This window comes from Loxodonta africana, chromosome 6 (genome assembly GCF_030014295.1).
Source record: "Loxodonta africana isolate mLoxAfr1 chromosome 6, mLoxAfr1.hap2, whole genome shotgun sequence".
NCBI classification, from domain to species: Eukaryota; Metazoa; Chordata; class Mammalia; order Proboscidea; family Elephantidae; genus Loxodonta; species Loxodonta africana.
This window is the reverse complement of record NC_087347.1, coordinates 81,893,268-81,912,796: the sequence shown is the minus strand read 5'-3', so window position 1 is coordinate 81,912,796 and position 19,529 is coordinate 81,893,268. Positions and strand designations below refer to the sequence as shown.

Genomic DNA, 19,529 nt, shown 5'->3' with positions numbered 1-19,529 from the left:
ATATCAAAACAGAAAGGGAAGTCACAAAAATAAGTCAAAGCTAAAACACTGAAAATATGGAAACAGATGTTTCATATGGAGAGAGAGTTAAGGCAATATCAAGAAATAAAAGATTGGTTTAAACTTAGAAAAATAAATTTTGAGGTAACCACAAAGGAAACTAACAAATCTATACATCAAAATAAAAAAGACTCAGCAAATATAAAATCAACAATAATGAAAAAGATGAAAAGAAAATACATAAAGAAAAACAACTCATCACAGAAAATTAACTGGAATAAAGAAACTGTCGACACCACAAAAAAAAAAAAAATACCAAAATGACAGCACTAAACTCATAATAAAATATCATACTTATCAATAATTAACACTGAATATAAAGGGACTAAGTAAAGCAATAAAGAGACAGAGAGTGGCAGGATGGATTAAAAAAAAAAACCAACATGATTCATCTACATGCTGCTTACAAGAGACACACTTTAGACTTAAAAACACAAACAAACTAAAAGTCAAAGGATAGAAAAAAACATATCAAGCAAACAACAATCAAAAAAGAACAGGAGTGGCACTATTAATCTCTGACAAAACAGACTTTATAGCTAAATCTGCCACAAAGGATAAGGAAAGACACTATCTAATGATTAAATGGTCAATACATCAGGAGGACATAGTTACAATAAGTATATATACACCCAATGACAGGGCTCCAAAGTATATAAAACAAACTCTAACAGCATTGACAAGAGAAATAGACGACTCCACGGTAATAGTAGGATACTTCAACACACCACTTTCGGTGAAGGACAGAACATTTAGAAAGAAGCCAAATAAAGAAATGGGAGATCTAAATGCCACAATCAACCAACTTGACCTAATAGACATACACAGAACACTCGATCTAACAGCAGCCAAATATACTTTCTTTCCCAGTGCATATGGAACATTCTCCAGAATAGAGCATATATTAGGCCACAAAGCAAGCCTTTAACAGAATCCAAAATATCAAAATATTACAAAGCATCTTTTCTGACCACAAAGCCATAAAAGTAGAAATCCTAACAAAAAAAGCAAGCAAAAAAAAAAAAAAAAAGAACACATGGAAACTGAACAATACATTGCTCAAAAACTACTGGGTTACAGAAGATATGAAGGATGGAATAAAGAAATTCACAGAATCCAAATGAGAATGAAAACATATCTTACCAGAACCTTCGGGACACAGCAAAAGCAGGGTTTAGAAGTCAATTTATAACTATAAATGCACACATCCAAAAAGAAGCATGGGCCAAAATCAAAACATTAACCCCACAACTTGAATAAATAGAAAGAGAGCAGCAAAGGAAGCCCTCAGGCACTAGAAGAAAGGAAATAATAAAGATTAGAGCAGAAATAAATGAAATAGAGAATAGAATAAAAATTGAAAGAGTCAAGACCAAAAGCTGATTCTCTTTGAAAAGATCAACAAAATCAATAAGCCCCTGGTCAAAATGACAAAAGAAAAACAGGAGAGGAAGCAAATAACCTGAATAAGAAATGAGATGGGTGATATTACAACAGACCCACCTGAAATTAAAAGGACCATAACAGAATACTACCAAAAATTGTGCTCCAACAAATTTGAAAACCTAGAGGAAACAGACAAATTTCTAAAAACACACTACCCACCCGTCTTAGTCATCTAGTACTGCTATAACAGAAGTACCACAAGTGGATGGCTTTAACAAAGAGAAGATTATTTTCTCACAGTTCAGTAGGCTAGAAGTCCAAATTCAGGGTGCTGGCTCCAGGGGAAGGCTTTCTCTTTCTGTTGGCTCTCCAGGAAGGTCCTTGTGATGCATTAGGCTTCCCTTGGTCTGGGACCTCAGGTCCAAAGGATGTGCTGTGTTCCCGGCATTGCTTTCTTGGTGGTATGAGGTCCCCATGTCCCTCTGCTCCCTTCTCCCCTCTATATCTCAAAAGAGATTGGCTCAAGACACCATCCAATCTTGTAGATCTCATCAATATAACTCCCACTAATTCATCTCATTACATCACGGTGATAAGATTTACAGCACATAGGGAAATCACATCAGATGACAAAACGGTAGCCAATCATACAATACTGGGAATCATGACCTAGCCAATTTTACAAGTATTTTGGGGGGACATAATTCAATCCATGACACTACCTAAACAAAAACCAAACAAGGTAAAAAACAAAAACCTAGTGCCGTGGAGTCGATTCTGACTCATAGCGACCCTACAGGACAGAGTAGAACTGCCCCATAGAGTTTCCAAGGAGCACCTGGCAGATTTGAACTGCTGACCCTTTGGTTAGCAGCCATAGCACTTAATCGCTAAAGGTAGCAAAACTAAATAAACCTATAACGAAAGAAGAGATTGAAGAGGTAATAAACTCCCCAAAACAACAACAAAAGCCTGGCCCTGACGGCTTCACTAGAGAAAGCTACCAAACTTTCAGAGAAGGGTTAACACTAGTACTACTAAAGGTATTTCAGAGCATAGAAAAAGATGGAATATTCTCAAACTCATTCTATGAAGCCAGCCTAACCCTGATACCAAAACCAACTAAAGACACCACAAAAAAAAAAAAAAAAAAAAAAAAAAAAACGGACCAATATAAAAAATCCTCAACAAAATTCTAGCCAGTGGAATTCAACAACATATAAAAAAAAAAATAATTCATGACCAAGTGAGATTCATACCAGGTGCGCAGGAATGGTTCAACATCAGAAAAACAATCAATGTAATCCATCAAATAAATAAAACAAAAGACAAGAACCACATGATCTTATCAATTGATGCAGAAAAGGCATCTGACAAAGTCCAACATCCATTCACGATAAAACTCTCAGCAAAATAGGAATAGAAGGAAAATTCCTCAATATGATGAAATGCATTTATACAAAGCCAACAGTCAACATCATCCTAAATGGAGAGAGTCTGAAAGCATTTGCCTTGAGCACAGGAACCAGACAACGATGTCCTTTATCACCACTCTTGTTCAACATTGTGCTGGAGGTCCTAGCCAGAGCAATTAGGCTAGAAAAAGAAATACAAGCATCCAAATTAGTAAGGAAGAAGAAAAAGTATTCCTATTTGCAGATGATATGATCTTATACACAGAAAAACTCCAAAGAATCCACATGAAATCTGCTGGAACTAATAGAAGATTTCAGCAGAGTATCAGAACACATGCTAAACATACAAAAGTTGGTTGGATTCCTCTGTATCAACAAAGAGAACTTCAAAAAAGGAAATCACCAAATCAATATCATTTACAATACCCCCAAGAAGATAAAATACTTACGAATAAACCTAACCAGAGACATAAAATTCTATAGAAAGAAAACTACAAGAAGCCAAAAGAGATCTACGTAAGTGGAGAAACATAACATGCTCATGGATAGGATGACTTGACTCTGTGAAAATGTCAATTCTACCAGTAGCAGTATATAGATACAATGCAATCCCAATCCAAATTCCAATGACATCTTCTAAAGAGATGAAGAAACCAATCACCAATTTCATATGGAAAGGGAAAAGGCCCCAGATAAGTAAAGCATTAATGAAGAAGAAGGACAAAGTGGGAGGCCTCACACTACCTGATTTTAAAATACTGCTAGAACCGAATAAGGGGATATTGCGTGGCTTAAAGTTTTTAAGTGGTTCAAAGTCAGGAAAGGTGTGTGTCAGTGTTCTATCCTTTCACCATATCTACTAGACCTGTATGTTGAGCAAATAATCCCAGAAGCTGGACTACACGAAGAAGAATGGGGCATCAGGATTGGAGGAAGGCTCAATAACAACCTGCGATATGTGGACGACACAACTTTCCTTGCTGAAAGTGAAGATGACTTGAAGCACTTAGTGATGAAGATCAAAGACCACAGCCTTCAATATGGATTACATCTCAACACAAAAAAAACAAAAATCCTCAAAACCAATAAGCAGCATCATGATAAACGGAGAAAAGACTGACGTTGTCAAGAATTTCATTTTACTTGGGCCCACAATCAATGCCCATGGAAGCAGCAGTCAAGAAATCAAAAGATACATTGCATTGGGCAAATCTGCTGCAAAAGACCTCTTTAAAGTATTGAGAAGCAAAGATATCACCTTGAAGACTAAGATGCACCTGACCCAAGCCATGGTGTTTTCAGTTGCCTCATATGTATGTGAAAGGTGAATGTCGAATAATGAAAACCAAAGAACTGACGCCTTTGAATCATGGTGTTGGAGAAGAATCTTGAATATACAAAGGACTGCCAAAAGAATGGACAAATCTGTCTTGGAAGAAGTAGGACCAGAATGCTCCTTCGAAGCAAGGTTGGCGAGGCTATGTCTCACATACTTTGGACGTGCTCTCAGGAGGGATCAGTCCCTGGAGAACTACATCGTGCTTAGTAAAGTAGATGGTAGGCGAAAAAGAGGAAGACACTCAATGAGATGGACTCACACAGTGGTTGCTACAATGGGCTTAAGCATAACAATGATTATGAGGATGGTGTAAGACAGGGCAGTGTTTCACTCTGTTGTACATAGTGTCGCTATAAGTCGGAATTGACTTAATGGCTCCTAAAAAAAAAAAATTTTTTTTTTAATGATAACAACAGCATTATACCGCCATGGTAGTCAAAAAAGCCTGGTACTGGTACAATTACGGGTACATAGACCGATGGAACAGAATTGAGAATCCAGACCTAAATTCAACCACCTATAAAAAAAAAAAAAATTTTTTTTTTTTTTTAGAGCAGCTGATATTTGACAAAGCCCCAAAGTCCGTTAAATGAGGAAAAGACAATCTCTTTAACAACTGGTGCTGACATAACTAGATATCCATCTACAAAAAAATGAAATGAGACCGATATTTCACACCATGTATAGAAACTAACTCAAAATGTATCAAGAGACCTAAATACAAAATCTAAAACGATAAGGATCATGGAAGCGACAACTCTAGGAGCCTTAATACATGGTATAAACAGAATACAAACCATAATTCACAATGCACAAACACCAGAAGAGAACTAGATAACCGGGAGCTCCTAAAAATCAAACATTTATGCTCATCAAAAGACTTCACCAAAAGAGTAAAAAGAGAACCTGCATACTGGGGAAAAATTTTTGGCTACGACATATCCGATAAGGGTCTAATCTCTAAAATCTACAAGATATCACAATACTTCAACAACAAAAAGACAAATAACCCAACTAAAAAATGGGCAAAGGATATAAGCAGCCACTTCACCAAAGAAGGCATTCAGGCAGCTAACAGATACATGAGAAAATTCTCACATCATAAGCCATTAGAGAAACGCAAATCAAAACTACAATGAGATACCATCTCATCCCAACAAGGTTGGCACTAATCCAAAGAACACAGTATAATAAATGTAGGAGATGATGTGGAGAGACTAGAACACTTATGCACTGCTGGTGGGCATGAAAAATGGTACAACCACTTTGGAAATCTATTTGGTGCTTCCTTAAAAAGCTAGAAATAGAAGTTCCATACGATCCAGCAATCCAACTACTTGGAGTATATCCTAGAGGTATCACACCAATAGATATATGCATAAGCATGTCCATCGAAGCACTGTTCACAACAGCAAAAAGATGGAAACAACCTAGGCGCCCATCAACAGATGAATGGATAAACAAATTATGGTACATACACACAATGGAATACTACACAACGATAAAGAACAATGATGAATCCGCGAAACATCTCACATCATGGATGAATCTGGAGGGTGTTAGGCGGAGTGAAATCAGTCAGTCACAAAAGGACAAGTATTGTGAGACCGCTATTATAAGAACTCAAGAAAAGGTTTAAACAAAAAGGAAAACATTCTTTGGTGGTTACGAGGGTGGGAAGGGAGAGAGAGAGGAATTCACTAACTAGATAGTAAACAAGAGTCATCTTAGGTGAAGGGAAGGACAGCACACAATCCAGTGGAAGTCAGCACAACTGGACTAAAGCAAAAGCTGAGAAGTTTCCTGAACAGAATCAAACACTTTGAAGGACAGAGTGGCTGGGGCTGAGGTCTGGGGACCGTGGTTTCAGGGGAATCTAGGTCAACTGGCATAACAAAATTTATTAAAAAAATGTTCTGCATCCCACTTAGGTGAGTGGCGTCTGTCTGGTGTCTTAAAAGCTTGCAAGCAGCCACCTAAGATACATCAATTGGTCCCAACCCACTTGAAGCAAAAGAGAACAAAGAACACCAAAGACACAAGGAAAATACTAGCCCAATGGACTAAAAGACCAAATGAATCAGAGACTCCACCAACCTAAGACCAGAACTAGATGGTGACTGGCTACCACAAATGATTGCCCTGACAGGGAACATAACAGAGTCTGTGACAGAGTGGAAGAAAAGTGTGGAGAAGAACTCAAATTCACGTAAAAAGACCAGACTTAATGGTCTGAGACTGGAGGAACCCCCGAAGCTATGGCCTCCAGACTCTGTTAACCCATAACTAAAACCATTCCCAAAGCCCACTCTGCAAACAAAGATTAGACTAGACTATAAAACATAAATTATAATATTCATGAAGAGTGTGCTTCTTAGTTCAAGCTGACACAGGAGACCAAATGGGCAGCTCTTGTACAGAGGCAGGATGAGAAGGCAGGAAGGGACTGGAACTGGTTGTAGGGGCTCGGGAAACCTGGGGTGGAAAAGGGGGGAGAAGGGATGTGTGCTGTTACATTATAAGGATTGTGACTAATGTCACATAACAATATGTGTATAAATTTTTGTAGAAGAAACTAACTTTAGCTGTAAACTTTCACCTAAAGCATAATAAAATAAATAAACAAAATGTACTGCTTAAAATTTTAGCAGTTTTCCAAGAATGCAGTCAATAGTAAATGTAAATGAGTTTGCTGCTTGTAAAATACAGGCTATAGATATATTCCCTTAAAAGTTGTAAAAATCTCAACTACCAATCACTATATCATTTTGATTTCTCTTTAAACATACTTGTATGCAGATTTTAAATAATCCATTAATAAATTCATGCTATTTAGCACAGAAATTTTCTTTTAAATCATTACATATGCTTAGATAGTAGAAATTATTTTAGTCTAATCAATTAATGTGAAAATATTAAAGCAAAATCAAATATAATAATTTGTTGTATTAATTATTTGTGTTCACTAATATTTTACAAACATGAAAACAGAATTTAGAAAAACTACCTTTTGAATTGGACACAGCTCATTCGAGGCCTTAAAAAGACAAACAATCCTAGTGACAAACCACTGTTTAGTGTCAATTAAAAAAAAAATTCCTGTCTTAGTCATCTAGTGCTGTTATAACAGAAATACCACAAGTGGGTGGCTTTAACAAAGAGAAGGCTAGAAGTCCAAATTCAGGGCATCATCTCTAGGGGAAGGCTTTCTCTCTCTGTCGGCTCTGGAGGAAGGTCCTTGTCATCAATTTTCCCCTGGCCTAGGAGCTTCTCCACACAGGAACCCTGGGTCCAAATGATGCTCTCTGCTCCCAACACTGCTTTCTTGGTGGTATGAGGTCCCCAACTCTCTGGTTGCTTCCTTTTCCTTTTATCTCTTGTAAGATAAAAGGTGGTGCAGGCCACACCCCAGGGAAACTCCCTTTACATTGGATCAGGGATGTGACCTGAGAAAGGGTGTTACATTCCGCCCTAATCCTCTTTAACCACAGGCGGAGACTATGATTTATAACACATAGGAAAATCACAAAATGGAGGACAATCACAGAATATTGGGAATCATGGCCTAACCAAGTTAACACATATTTTTGGGTACATGATTCAATACACAATAATACCCAACTTGGTTTTTCTCTTAAAAGCCTAATTAAGAAACAAAATGAATCATTGTCTATATATATTTATACATATTTTTTTTTTCTTTGCTTTTGTCTGATCGTCCTTTATTAATTAAAATTATTTAAGATTCAGGTCATGAAATAAATTAATAAAAGCTACTAATTTCCACTGGTTTTATGTACATATATTAAATACAAATAAATATGTATCTATATCTATATATCTATATCACCTATCTATACCTATATCTAATCTATATCTAATCTAAATCTCTATCTCTATCATCTCTATCTCTATGTCCATCATCTCTATCTCTATATCTATATAGTAGATCCCTGGTGGCACAGTGGTTAAAAGCACTCAGTTGCCAACTGAAAGCTTGGCAGTTCAAACCCACCAGCTGCTTTGCAGGAAAAAGATGTGGTAGTCTGCTTCTGCAAAGATCTACAGTCTTGAGAACTCTATGGGGCAGCTCTACCCTGTCCTACAGGGTCCCTATGAGTCGGAATCAACTAAACGGCAGTGGATTTGGTTTTGGTTGTGTGTGTGTGTGTATATATATATATATATATTGCTCATAGTCATTGTAGGTTATCTAGCATCAGTTGAAAAATTTATTAACATTATGAATTATTTATAATATGATTTTGGTGTAGTGAACTGTTCATTTTCCTTAGCACTGACTTCTTAGATGATGTATTATGTTTTAATTTTTTTCTATCTACAGGTTTACAACATGGTTAAATATTTACAATGCACTTAAATAAGCCATAGTTATTATACCTGGGAGGAAATTAATTGTTTGTCAGCGCTGATTGACTGGCAAATAGGAAGTTTAAAAATGACAAGGGAAAATCCTTGAATGAGATGTTTTAGTGAGACTAATAGTTTAATAAACAGAACTCAAATTTTAAATGCCAGCAACTCAATAAGCTCAAAGTTATAGATTCCATGATACAAAGTTATGGATCTTAAGCTACAAACTAAGAGTTGTAGAAGCAAGAAGCAGTTTAGGTCTTGGGGTTTGGGAAGGAAGTAGAGAGGAACAGAGGCCAATACCTCTGCAATTCTGAATTTGGTACCTACTACATGCTTAACTAGGAGCCCTGGTGGTGCAGCGGTTAAAGCAATCAACTGAGATTCAATCCCACCAGCTGCTCCACAGGAGAAAGATGTGGCAGTCTGCTTCCATAACGATTACGGCCTTGGAAACCCTACGAGGCAGTTCTACTCTAGGGTTGCTGTGAGTCAGAATCGACTTACCATCAACAGGTTACAGACTATATGCTTTACTGTCTCTTTTTCAGCCTGAGAAAAAGGAGTTATGGACTGCTTTTCTAAGCCTGAGATTTTACGGGGGATGGAATCTTAGATCAGGGTCCCCAAAAGCAGAGAGGAGACAGGCATTCTCGGGTAAGTGCCCGATGGAGTGCTCCCTGGAGAATGAGGAGTGAGGGGGTAGGGCTGGACAAACAGCTCAGCAAGGATGCCATCTCAGGTGGAGACCAACTGTAGTCCAGTCTTATAGGGGAGCCCTGGAGCTCAAACTGTGCCACACACTGGTCCCTGCTCGAGGCAAGGAGAGTGGCCTTTGGATTCTTGTCAGTCACTGACTGAAGGTCAAGGGGAAAGGAGAAAGAAAGTCATAAACTCAAAGGTATGTGGTTCCCTTGAGGCCTAGGCCAATTCTGAAGAAGGGGACAGCTGAGATGTTTCCCACTGACTACTGTAACGACATCTAGGCAGCCACACATATGCCACCACAGCTGCAACCACTGCAGGTGGTATCCTTTCATGATTGCTTGATCTTCACAATCCTAAGGTAGAGGAAAGGTCCCACGTGTGTCATGAGGCGACATGGTGGGATGACAGGGCAGGGATGAGGACAATGCGAAAAGGTGATGATTGTGGGCTGTAAAGCCTGTATTTAGATGAGAGAGTGGTAAAGTGTGGGTGTAAATAAACACGTTACATGAAGAAATGGAAACAGAAGAGAGGAATTTACACGGAAGCATCTTACCATTGCACTTTAAGACTGTAGGCAATAAACAGGCAGGGGTGAGGTGGGGAGGGAATGATGAGCCTGCTGGTTGAGAGCCAGGGCTTTCAGTTCCACCTGCACAAACATTGAGGAAAAAGCTTGCTCATTTGAGTGCATCTGCCAATGGTTTTGGTGGAAAAGAAAGCCCTGTCACCTACTCTTTCAAGCACAGTCTTCTCTTAGTCTTAACCCAACATTTAAAAGGGACTCTTCCATCTTACACTTTCTGCAAAAAGTAAAAAGGCACATGAAAAGGATTTAAGCCTGGTAATATGTTATGCTCTTTTACTTTTTCTAATCTGTTCAGACGATTAGTAAGGAAGTAAATCTCCTCAGACATAAATGTCTAAATTCTTTAGAATTCTTTGATGCACTTTTTAATTAACTGGAAATTCAACTGTAGTCTGTGTGTGTGTGTGTGTGTACGTAAAACAGTCACTTACAACTTCAGTTGCAGGAATAAGCAATTATGGTATTTTACCTGTAACATATGAAACCCAGAATAAAAGCAATATTCCCAGAGGAAAGCCAGCTTGGTTCATTGAATAAGGCAATCCTGGAAAACATAAAATGCCCCACCCCTCACTTTAATAAGACATAGAAATAAAGACATTTCCCCCCAATGCCTGTATATAATAGGCTAAGTAAGTTTACATATTTACAATGCATATGACAGTATTACAACGAAATGTTACTGAGCATATTACTACTCGTTTCAGAATAAAATGTTATTAATTAAATTAGTGAACAAGTTTATTAGGTGATGAAATAATAATTAGAAAGTAGCAAGTGAAAAATAGGTGCCAGTTCATATAAGTGATTTTCACGTCAGGGTGAGAGAAGACATGCCCTCGCATATGTGGAGAATAATGACCCCAAATCCTTCCTATTTGTTAGCCAGGAAAGGAGAGAGAATAAAAAGGAGCACAGAAGGGTTACGGGATATAAACAAATGCTGAGTCTGGATTCAAAACGGGGCAGACATATATGGAAAAGTACAGAAAAATAAAAAAGCAAAAGTATTTTCTAAAAGCTGGGGGATATGGGATAAAATTATATTGTATGACTTTTTAGGGAAATGGACAATTTTAGATTATGAACCATAAAATCTTTAAAATCAAACATGTTTAAAATATTTCCACCTAGGGTTTCTATTCTCTGAAAAGAACTTCCTTCAAAATAAAAACCCGCATAGCACAATTAAGACATACTTTGAAATGTTGCCAACATAGACCAGCTTAGGGTGAGCACATCAAAAATCAATTCCTGAATTCTGCCAAATGGAGGTGCCTGCCACCTCTCTGGTCCATGGAGGCAGACTTTCAATCAAATCTTTGTTTCTCCTTTGCCTGAAGTACCTCCATTTTATGTACCATTTGAAAAAAATGAAAGAAATCTATGTATGAAAAAAAAATGTATGGGAACAAGTAAAATCAACCAACACATTAACTTATAAAAGGTAAGAAAAGTAACTCAATTGAGATAAATGTTTAATTTTCAGAAAATGATGACTGTGACTAAAATGACAAATTATGTAGTAAAAAGTTATATTCTCAATGAGTATTACCATTTGAAAGGACGTTGTTCTCTTCCTTTTCTAACAATGAATATTTTCAAATAGCAGAAGGATACTAAGCACTGAAAAAAATAACTGCCTATATCACTATAATGCAATACACTTAATTTTTTTTTTTTTAGTTTTTCCCTTGCTCCTAATACATTGAGAAAATACAAGAGCTACTTGTTTCTTTTAATTCTGACTGTTTGGCTCCTTTGTTAAAAACTTGTATGCGGTTTCAAGGAACAGATTTGTATTTATTTACTAAATGATATTTAAAATTAATACATCAAAATAAGTTTTACTTTAAAATTTAACACTATATAGATGGGTAAGGAAATATTGTATGGATTTAATTTTTCACAATATTGTTTGCACAATAAAATTTTGTTCCTCAAACATTTCCAAATTTCTGGAGGTTTTATACTTCTCAAAGGTCAAAGACTGGTGATTCATGTAATAGTGGACACTTGAGGAAGAGGAAGAGAAAAAAGGTAAATTAGGTGACCAATTGACCAAGGCTTGGTGGTGCAATGGTCAAGCATTTGGCTGCTAACCAAAAGGTTGGTGGTTCAAACCCCCGCAGCAGCTGCCATGGGAGACAAGAACTGGTGATTTGCTCCTCTAAAGATTACAGCCTAGGAAGCCCTACGGGTCAGTTCTACCCTGTCTTATAGGTCACTACGAGTTAGAATCGACACTGGGGCACACAACAACAACAATCAATTGACGTCCCAGCCTATGAAAAAGAAAATCAACATTTCCCACAGTGTGAACTCCACTTTAATCTCACTGCATCCAGAGGACTGTTCTCAAATATGTGTGAATCACAATCTCATCTTCTACATAAAAGAGACTGGTGCACATTTCAAAAAAGGAAGGTGTTTACAGAAGAAAATTACAAATTTTACCATTTAAGATTTTTTTTCTTTAAAAATAACAAATGGACACTAACAGCATAATAAGAGCTTGTTAAATTTGGCCTTTTCACCTAAAATTAAAACAAAATCCACTTACCAATGATACCAGATCCTATGATGGAGTTGACAACATTAAAAACAGCAGCAGACTGACGACAAGTTTTCCCTTTATGATTATGTTCAGAAACGAGGGTTTCTCTGTCATCTCGATCTCTCTATTTCAATAAATAAAATGGCTATTAAACAAATATTTATTACCTCAAAAAGTTAGAAAAGTATCAGACAAATATGCAATGCAGGATGCTAACACTATAATCTTCGTAGTAACAATAAGTAATATCAATGCCGACAATAAAACAATAGTGAGGATAATAATGAAGTAGAAGAGTAGCTAGTAAACAGCGCTTTCTCAGCAAACTCCATCCTCAAACGTTCTGACTGTCGTTGCCCCAAGGTGAGGACTGCCGTAGGGAATCCCAAAACACATCATCTGTTAGTGAGGCAATGATGTAGCTTTGTGAAATTAAAAGGGTTAGTGAAAAGCGCCTGTCAAGAAAAACGGTCAGATTAAGGCAAAAAAAAAAAAAAAAAAAAAAAAAAATCCCCCTCGCACCCCCAGGAGTTTTCCGTGGTACTAAACAAAGACCCTAGGGTGGAGGTAGCAGATCTCTACTGCAGGATGAAACTTGAAGGGAACTCGTTTCACAACGCGCTTCAGTCGCTAGTTTTACCTGTGACGGGGTGACTGGCAGCTGCCCCTGGTAGCCCATGGCTGCTTAGTGGTCCTGAGCAGGGAAAGGAAGGTTTGCTGGCCTGGGCAGCGCGCTCTCGCGACGTTAACCTCCTCGGCGACCTACCACACTCGTGTCCGCACACGGCGGGACAGCTGCCAGGGGCGGGTTGCGCCGGCGCCCCCGGGCCCCACCCCCGCGGGCCGGCCGCCTGCAGCCCCGAGCTCTCCTGGCTACGACCCGGAGCAGTTTCCCACCGAGTTTGCCCAGCCAAAAGCACCTTCCTCCTGCTGCGGAGATGCTCAGGATGTCTCTGACACCTCTCCTCCTCCCTGCCACCCCGCCCCACAGCTTTTTTTTTCTTTTTAATTCACAGGGTCTAAGCGACCTATGCCCGAAGCTGCAAAGGACAACTTGTTCCACCCTTGCTGCACTGTCCAGATTGTACAAAGCGGACAATCACCTCATTTTAGTCAGTTCCCAAGTTAGCTTTTTTTTATGCCTAGGGTGAGAACAGAGTAGAGGCTCTGTCCCCAGGGAGCATCTTTCCCGTTGCCACCTTCTCCTCCGGCCTGTACTTCTTTTATGTCAGAGACAACAGGTGAATATTCAGGTCTGTTATTTTAAATGGAAATTGGAGGATTCAGAAGAAAACAAACATAAAGAAAAACTTGTCTCCGGTATTAGCAGACGTGATTACTGAGCATGCTTTGATCAAGTGTTTTCTGGTAACGTTTCTGAAAAGGAGACTTAAAGAGATGAGGGATGGACGATGGATTGTTAATGGACTCAGGTAAAGAACCTTAAGTTAGAGCAGGGGTGGAGGTGTGAGGGGATGGCGAAGGAAAGTCATCTAGAGTATCACAGTTTGAGATTCTTAAATGGCCGTCAGTTCAAGCCTCTCATATACAGGTAAGGAGACTGAGGCCCAGGAAGTGTTCAATCCCAAAGGAACAGAATACATAGAGAAGGGTTTTAGGGACAATAATAGTGGTAAAATGGCATCAGTAGTTGTCAGATACTTCATCAAAGAGGCTGTTTTTCATAGATATTTATATAAAATTAGAAAAAGTACAAAAACATGGAAAACTAGAGTTATAAAATAACATCCATATATTCCCCACCATCAAATTAACAAATGTTAACTTCCTGTCATATTTCTCCAAATTTGCAAAAATAAACATTTAATAATAGCACAATCAAAACTCCTTTGTCCTTCCCCATTCCTGTTCCTCTCCTTTCATCCTAGAGCCACCCACTCTTACAAAGTTGGAGTGTATCTTTTTTTATCCATGCTTTATATTTTAACTCATTCCCTTGTAACTATAAGTGGTATATAACATTGGCTTATATAGTTTAAAGATTTACAAAGACAGTCTCATATTCTATATTTTATTTTCCCACCAGCATTTTTGTTTCTTTCTTCAAAATAACATTTTGAAGATCTATGCATATATATTTTGTTGTTGTTATTTGCCTTCTAGTTGATTCCACTCATAGTTGACCCCATGTGTGCAGAGTAGAACGGTTCCTTAGGGTTTCCACCAGGCCTGTCTTCTGTGGCTCCTCTGGGTGGCTTTGAATCACCAACTTTTCAGTTAGCAGTCCAGTACTTCATCATTTGTGCCACCCAGGTACTCCTTACATATGTAAAAAAAAAAAAAAAAAGTACAGTTTATTCATTTCATCTGCCCCACAATTGATTTCACCATCCCCTACTGAAAGATTAAGGTTGTTTCTAATTTTACACTCTTTTGGAGCATAGAAGTAGAATTGTTGGATGGTAAGCAATTTTTTTTTAAGCATACCTGTTTTCAACTTCCCCAAATTGCTTTATAAATTTGAAGTGTACTAATGTACACGGGCACTAACAGAGTAGAATTCCTGTTTTTCTACATTGTCAATAACACCAGGACTTAGTTTCTTTTTTTAGGTTTTGTTGTTATGATGAATTTAAAAATTTTAAAATACATTATAAGTACTGTATAAATTCACATTATCATAATCATAACTGAGATTGAGGATCTTTTTATATATTAATAAAATATTTGGGTTGTCCTTTTGGTAAATTACATTTTCTACTCTTTGTCCATTTAATTTTGTCTGTTAGCCCTTTTCATATCAATTTATAAGAGTTATTTATGTATCTGAGGTACCAATCTTTTTTTGTTATTGTTTATGACCTTCTAACTAGACTTTTTCAAAAAATTTGTATTGTGCTTTAAGTGAAAGTTTACAAATCAAGTCAGTCTCTCATACAAAAATTTATATACAGCTTGCTTTATACTCCTAGTTGTTCGTCCCCTAATGAGACAGCACACTCCTTCTTTCCACCCTCTATTTTCGTGCCCATTCAGCCAGCTTCTGACCCCCTCTGCCCTCTCATCTCCTCTCTAGACAGGAGCTGCCCGCGTAGTCTCATGTGTCTACTTGATCCAAGAAGCTCATTCTTCACCAGTATCATTTTCTATCCCACTGTTCAGTCCAATCCCTGTCTGAAGAGTTGGCTTTGGGAATGGTTCCTGTCTTGGGCTAACAGAAGGTCTGGGGACCATGACCTCTGGGGTCCTTCTAGTCTCAGTCAGACCATTAAATCTGGTCTTTTTATGAGAATTTGAGGTCTGCATCCCACTGCTCTCCTGCTCCCTCAGGGGCGCTCTGTTGTGTTCCCTGTTAGGGCAGTCATAGGTTATAGCTGGGCACCATCTAGTTCTTCTGGTCTCAGGCTGATGTAGTCTCTGGTTTATGTGGCCCTCTTTGTCTCTTGGGCTCATAATTACCTGTGTCTTTGGTGGTCTTCATTCTCTTCTGCTCCAGGTGGTTTGAGACCAATTGATGCATCTTAGATGGCTGCTTGCTAGTGTTTAAGAACCCAGATGCCACTCTCCAAACTGGGAGACAGAATGTTTTCTTAATAGATTTTATTATGCTAGTTGGAGGTACCAATCTCTTGGCAATTATATATTTTGCACATATCTTCTGCCACCTTTTCTTATTAAAATTGTTTATGTTTTTTTATGATACAAAGTATACAATTTTGATATACTCAAAACTAGCAATTTTAATCCTGTTACAAGTGCATTAGGAAAAAAATTCAGCTCTACTTCACTCATTAATTTACATGTAAAAATCCCAAATATTAGCAAATTGAATACAACAGTGTATGAACAAGTCAACAACATCATTACAAAGTTGAGTGTACTCCAAGGATGAAGTTACGGTTTAATTTAAAAAATCTATAAATGTATTTGCTCACATTAAAACTGTATAAGTATTCACTAGATACAGAAAAAAATTTTTGATAATGTTGAATTCATGATAAAATGACTCTTTGTAAATTAGAAACAGAAAACAACTTTATTCAACCAATAAAATGTGTCTATAAAAAAATCTACAGTATATGTTTTCATTAACGGGAAACTATGGACGTATTTCCATTTCATTTATAATTTAAATAACAATGCCCCTGATCATGGCTCCTATTAAATGTGATATTAGAGTTGCTGACCTACAAAATAATAAAGGAAAAAGAAATTTGAGGTGCAAGAATTGAAAAGGTGGCAATAAAATTGCCATTATTTTAGATGATAATGTTGTTTATATAGAAAATACAAAAGAATCTAAGAAAAAAATGTTAGAAATAATAAGAGAGTTTAGGGAACCAGCTAGATACAAGAGAAACATAAAAATGTATTAATTTCTGTATAGCAGCAACAAAAAAAATTATAATTAAAGAGAAGACAATTTATAATAGCGTCAGTGAATATAAAGTACTTAGAAATAAATTCAACTAAGGATGTGCACAATTTCTTCAGAGGAAATTATAACAATCAAGAAATATTAAAGGAGACCTAAATAAATTGAGACATATACTCATGAATAAGAACAATGACTATTCTAAAGACATCAACTCTGTCCAAGTTGGTCTATTGATAAAATATAATTAATTTCACCATACTGAACATAAATATCCAGGCCCTTAAACTTATAAACTTGTAAAGCTTTCCTTTTTTTTAAATTACATTACAAAAGAAAAACATGTTTATTTAGAAAAAGTAGAAAGTATAAAAAAGAGACATTTTCGTAAATTCTTATATTTCCACTCTCAGAGATAACTAAACCAAAAATTTATAACTGCTTTTTGTGATTTGGATTTTATCCTAGAACTCTTTTTCTTTCAATATATGATATGTGCTTGTCTGTGTACATATGCATTTGTTTTTCCTTTGTGTGAATATTGGCTCTGTGCTGGTTTTAAAACAAGTCCACAGATTCTCTGATATGTCTCCCTTCAAGACCAACCAAAACCAAACCCGTTGCTGTCGAGTCAATTATGACTCACAGTGACCCTATAGGACAGAGTAGAACAGCCCCATAGAGTTTCCAAGGAGCCCCTAGTGGATTTAAACTGCTGACCTTTAGGTTAGCAGCTGTAGTACTTAACCACTGTGCTACCAGGGTTCCTGCCTTTAAGAGGTGGAGCTTTATTTCCCCTCCCTTGAGTATGAGCTGGTCTCAGTGACTTGCTTCTAGTGAATGGCATGTGATGAAGGGACTGTGTGTAACTTCTGAGACTAGGTCGTCAAAGTCATTGTATCTTCTGCCTTACTCTCTCTCAGATCACTTACTGGGGGAGAAGCCAGCTGCCATGTCCTGAGGACATTCAAACTGTCTATGGAGAGGGCCACATGGTGAGGAATTGAAGCCTCCTGCTATATGAGTGATACATGTTGGAAGCGTATCCTCCAGCTTCATTTAAGCCTTAAGGTAGGTGCAGCCCTTGCTGACATCCTGATTGCAACCTCCTGAGAGACCCTGAGCCAGGGTCACCCAACTAAGCTGCTTTTGAATTTCTAACCCACGTAAACTGTGAGATAATAAATGTTCATTGCTGTCTAGCCTGCTAATTTTGGGGGTTACTTGTTACACAGCAAACTAATATAGGGTCATTCTGTACACATTTTTAATGGTCTTTCTTAAGAATCTTTTCTAATTTTCAAAGTTTGTTTAATGTAATTTCAAAATTACTATATTCTCAACGAGAAAACTTGAAGAAGACAGAAAAGGGCACATAGAATCACTGGCAATCTTCCCACGCAGAGCTAAAGACAGTTAACATTTTAGAACGCTACAGTTTAGTCAGATTATACAGGATGATTTAGAGGATAAGTACATATTCACATGCCCACAGAGAGTTTTATTGAGTCTATCCTAGCCCAAACAGAGGCCCATGTGAGCCAGACCTTCAGAAATGAGAAAGCCTTAATTTGAGTTCTTTATCAGATTGTATAATTATGTAGAAAATACAGTATGCCCATGTAGGATTATTACTTCTCTTCATCATTTGATTATAGTCCAAACTAGGTGACCTCTAACAATATCTGTCTCTCTTATAAAGAAAGCTCTATTTTGGCAGAAATCTGAACTTAGAAAGTTCTTCCTGATGGCTAACCTGACTCCCTTGTGACATTATTAAGGTCCAACCTTGGATGAGACTAGAGATAATGGGTATTTTAGAGATAATAGAAATATAAAGTAGATGGAGTTTGGGCTCTTGCAGCAAAGACTGCTATTTGGCTCTAAATATATGTTTCTTCTTTTTTCCACCACGATAGAGACTCTGATTTTTGTCCGAACCTGTGGGCACTTAGAATGAATACTGCAATTCATATTTTTCCTTGCAGCTGGTTGTGGTTTTGTGACTAAGTTCTGGCCAAGGGGATGTAGGTGGAATCTCTTTACTGCTCCTTTCTGCTCATTTGAGTGCAGAGATATAATGGTTGAAGTTGGGTCTTCATCCCGGACCACGTGTTGGAAACTACACGTTGAGGATGGCTGAGTATTTTTTTTTAAGTAACAAGATAGAAGAGGCCTGGGTTTTTGATACATATGCAACCACTATACCAGGTTGGGATTGTTCATGATAATGTAAGAGAGAAGTAAACTTCAATCTTGTATAAACCACTGTTCTTTTAGGTTTTCTGTCATTACCAAAAAAAAAAAAAAAAAAAGCCAAACCCATTGCCATTGAGTCAATTCCAACTCATAGAGACCCTATAGGACAGAGTAGAACTGTCCCATAGGATTTCCAAGGAGTGTCTATGGGATTCAAACTGCCAACCTTTTGGTTAACAGCTGTAGCTCCTAACCACTACACCACCAGTGTTTCCTTTCTGTCATTAGCAGGCAAATGTAACTCTTACTATTATACTTTCTGTAGGTACCAGGACTATGATTATAATAGTCAAATAGGATTTATTCAGTCCATATGTTTTTATATAACAGCACATAAATAAGTTTTATGAGTACGTCATGGAAGTAATAAGAAGGCGTCTTGTGCATCACTACACTCTGTATTAATAAATACATATGATTTTCCATTCCTATAAGGAACTGGCTAATGTGACTAGGGAATATTCTCTCTGTCATTATGGTGTGGATTCTCTTTTCTGTGTCCAATG

The 19,529-nt window shown here is 37.5% G+C and overlaps 1 protein-coding gene across 1 annotated transcript in view; it reads right to left on the bottom strand.

The window, feature by feature from the left end:
• Positions 1-13,107, bottom strand: part of SLC38A11 (solute carrier family 38 member 11) — a 66,257-nt gene extending 53,150 nt beyond the window's left edge. Inside the window, exons 1-3 of the mRNA XM_023542882.2 lie at positions 13,069-13,107; positions 12,435-12,552; positions 10,341-10,415 (exon numbers count right to left, since the gene is read on the bottom strand). Of these exons, the coding sequence (XP_023398650.1) occupies positions 10,341-10,415; positions 12,435-12,552; positions 13,069-13,107 (232 nt within the window). The remainder of the gene's footprint in view (positions 1-10,340; positions 10,416-12,434; positions 12,553-13,068) is intronic.
• Positions 13,108-19,529: the final 6,422 nt, after the last annotated feature.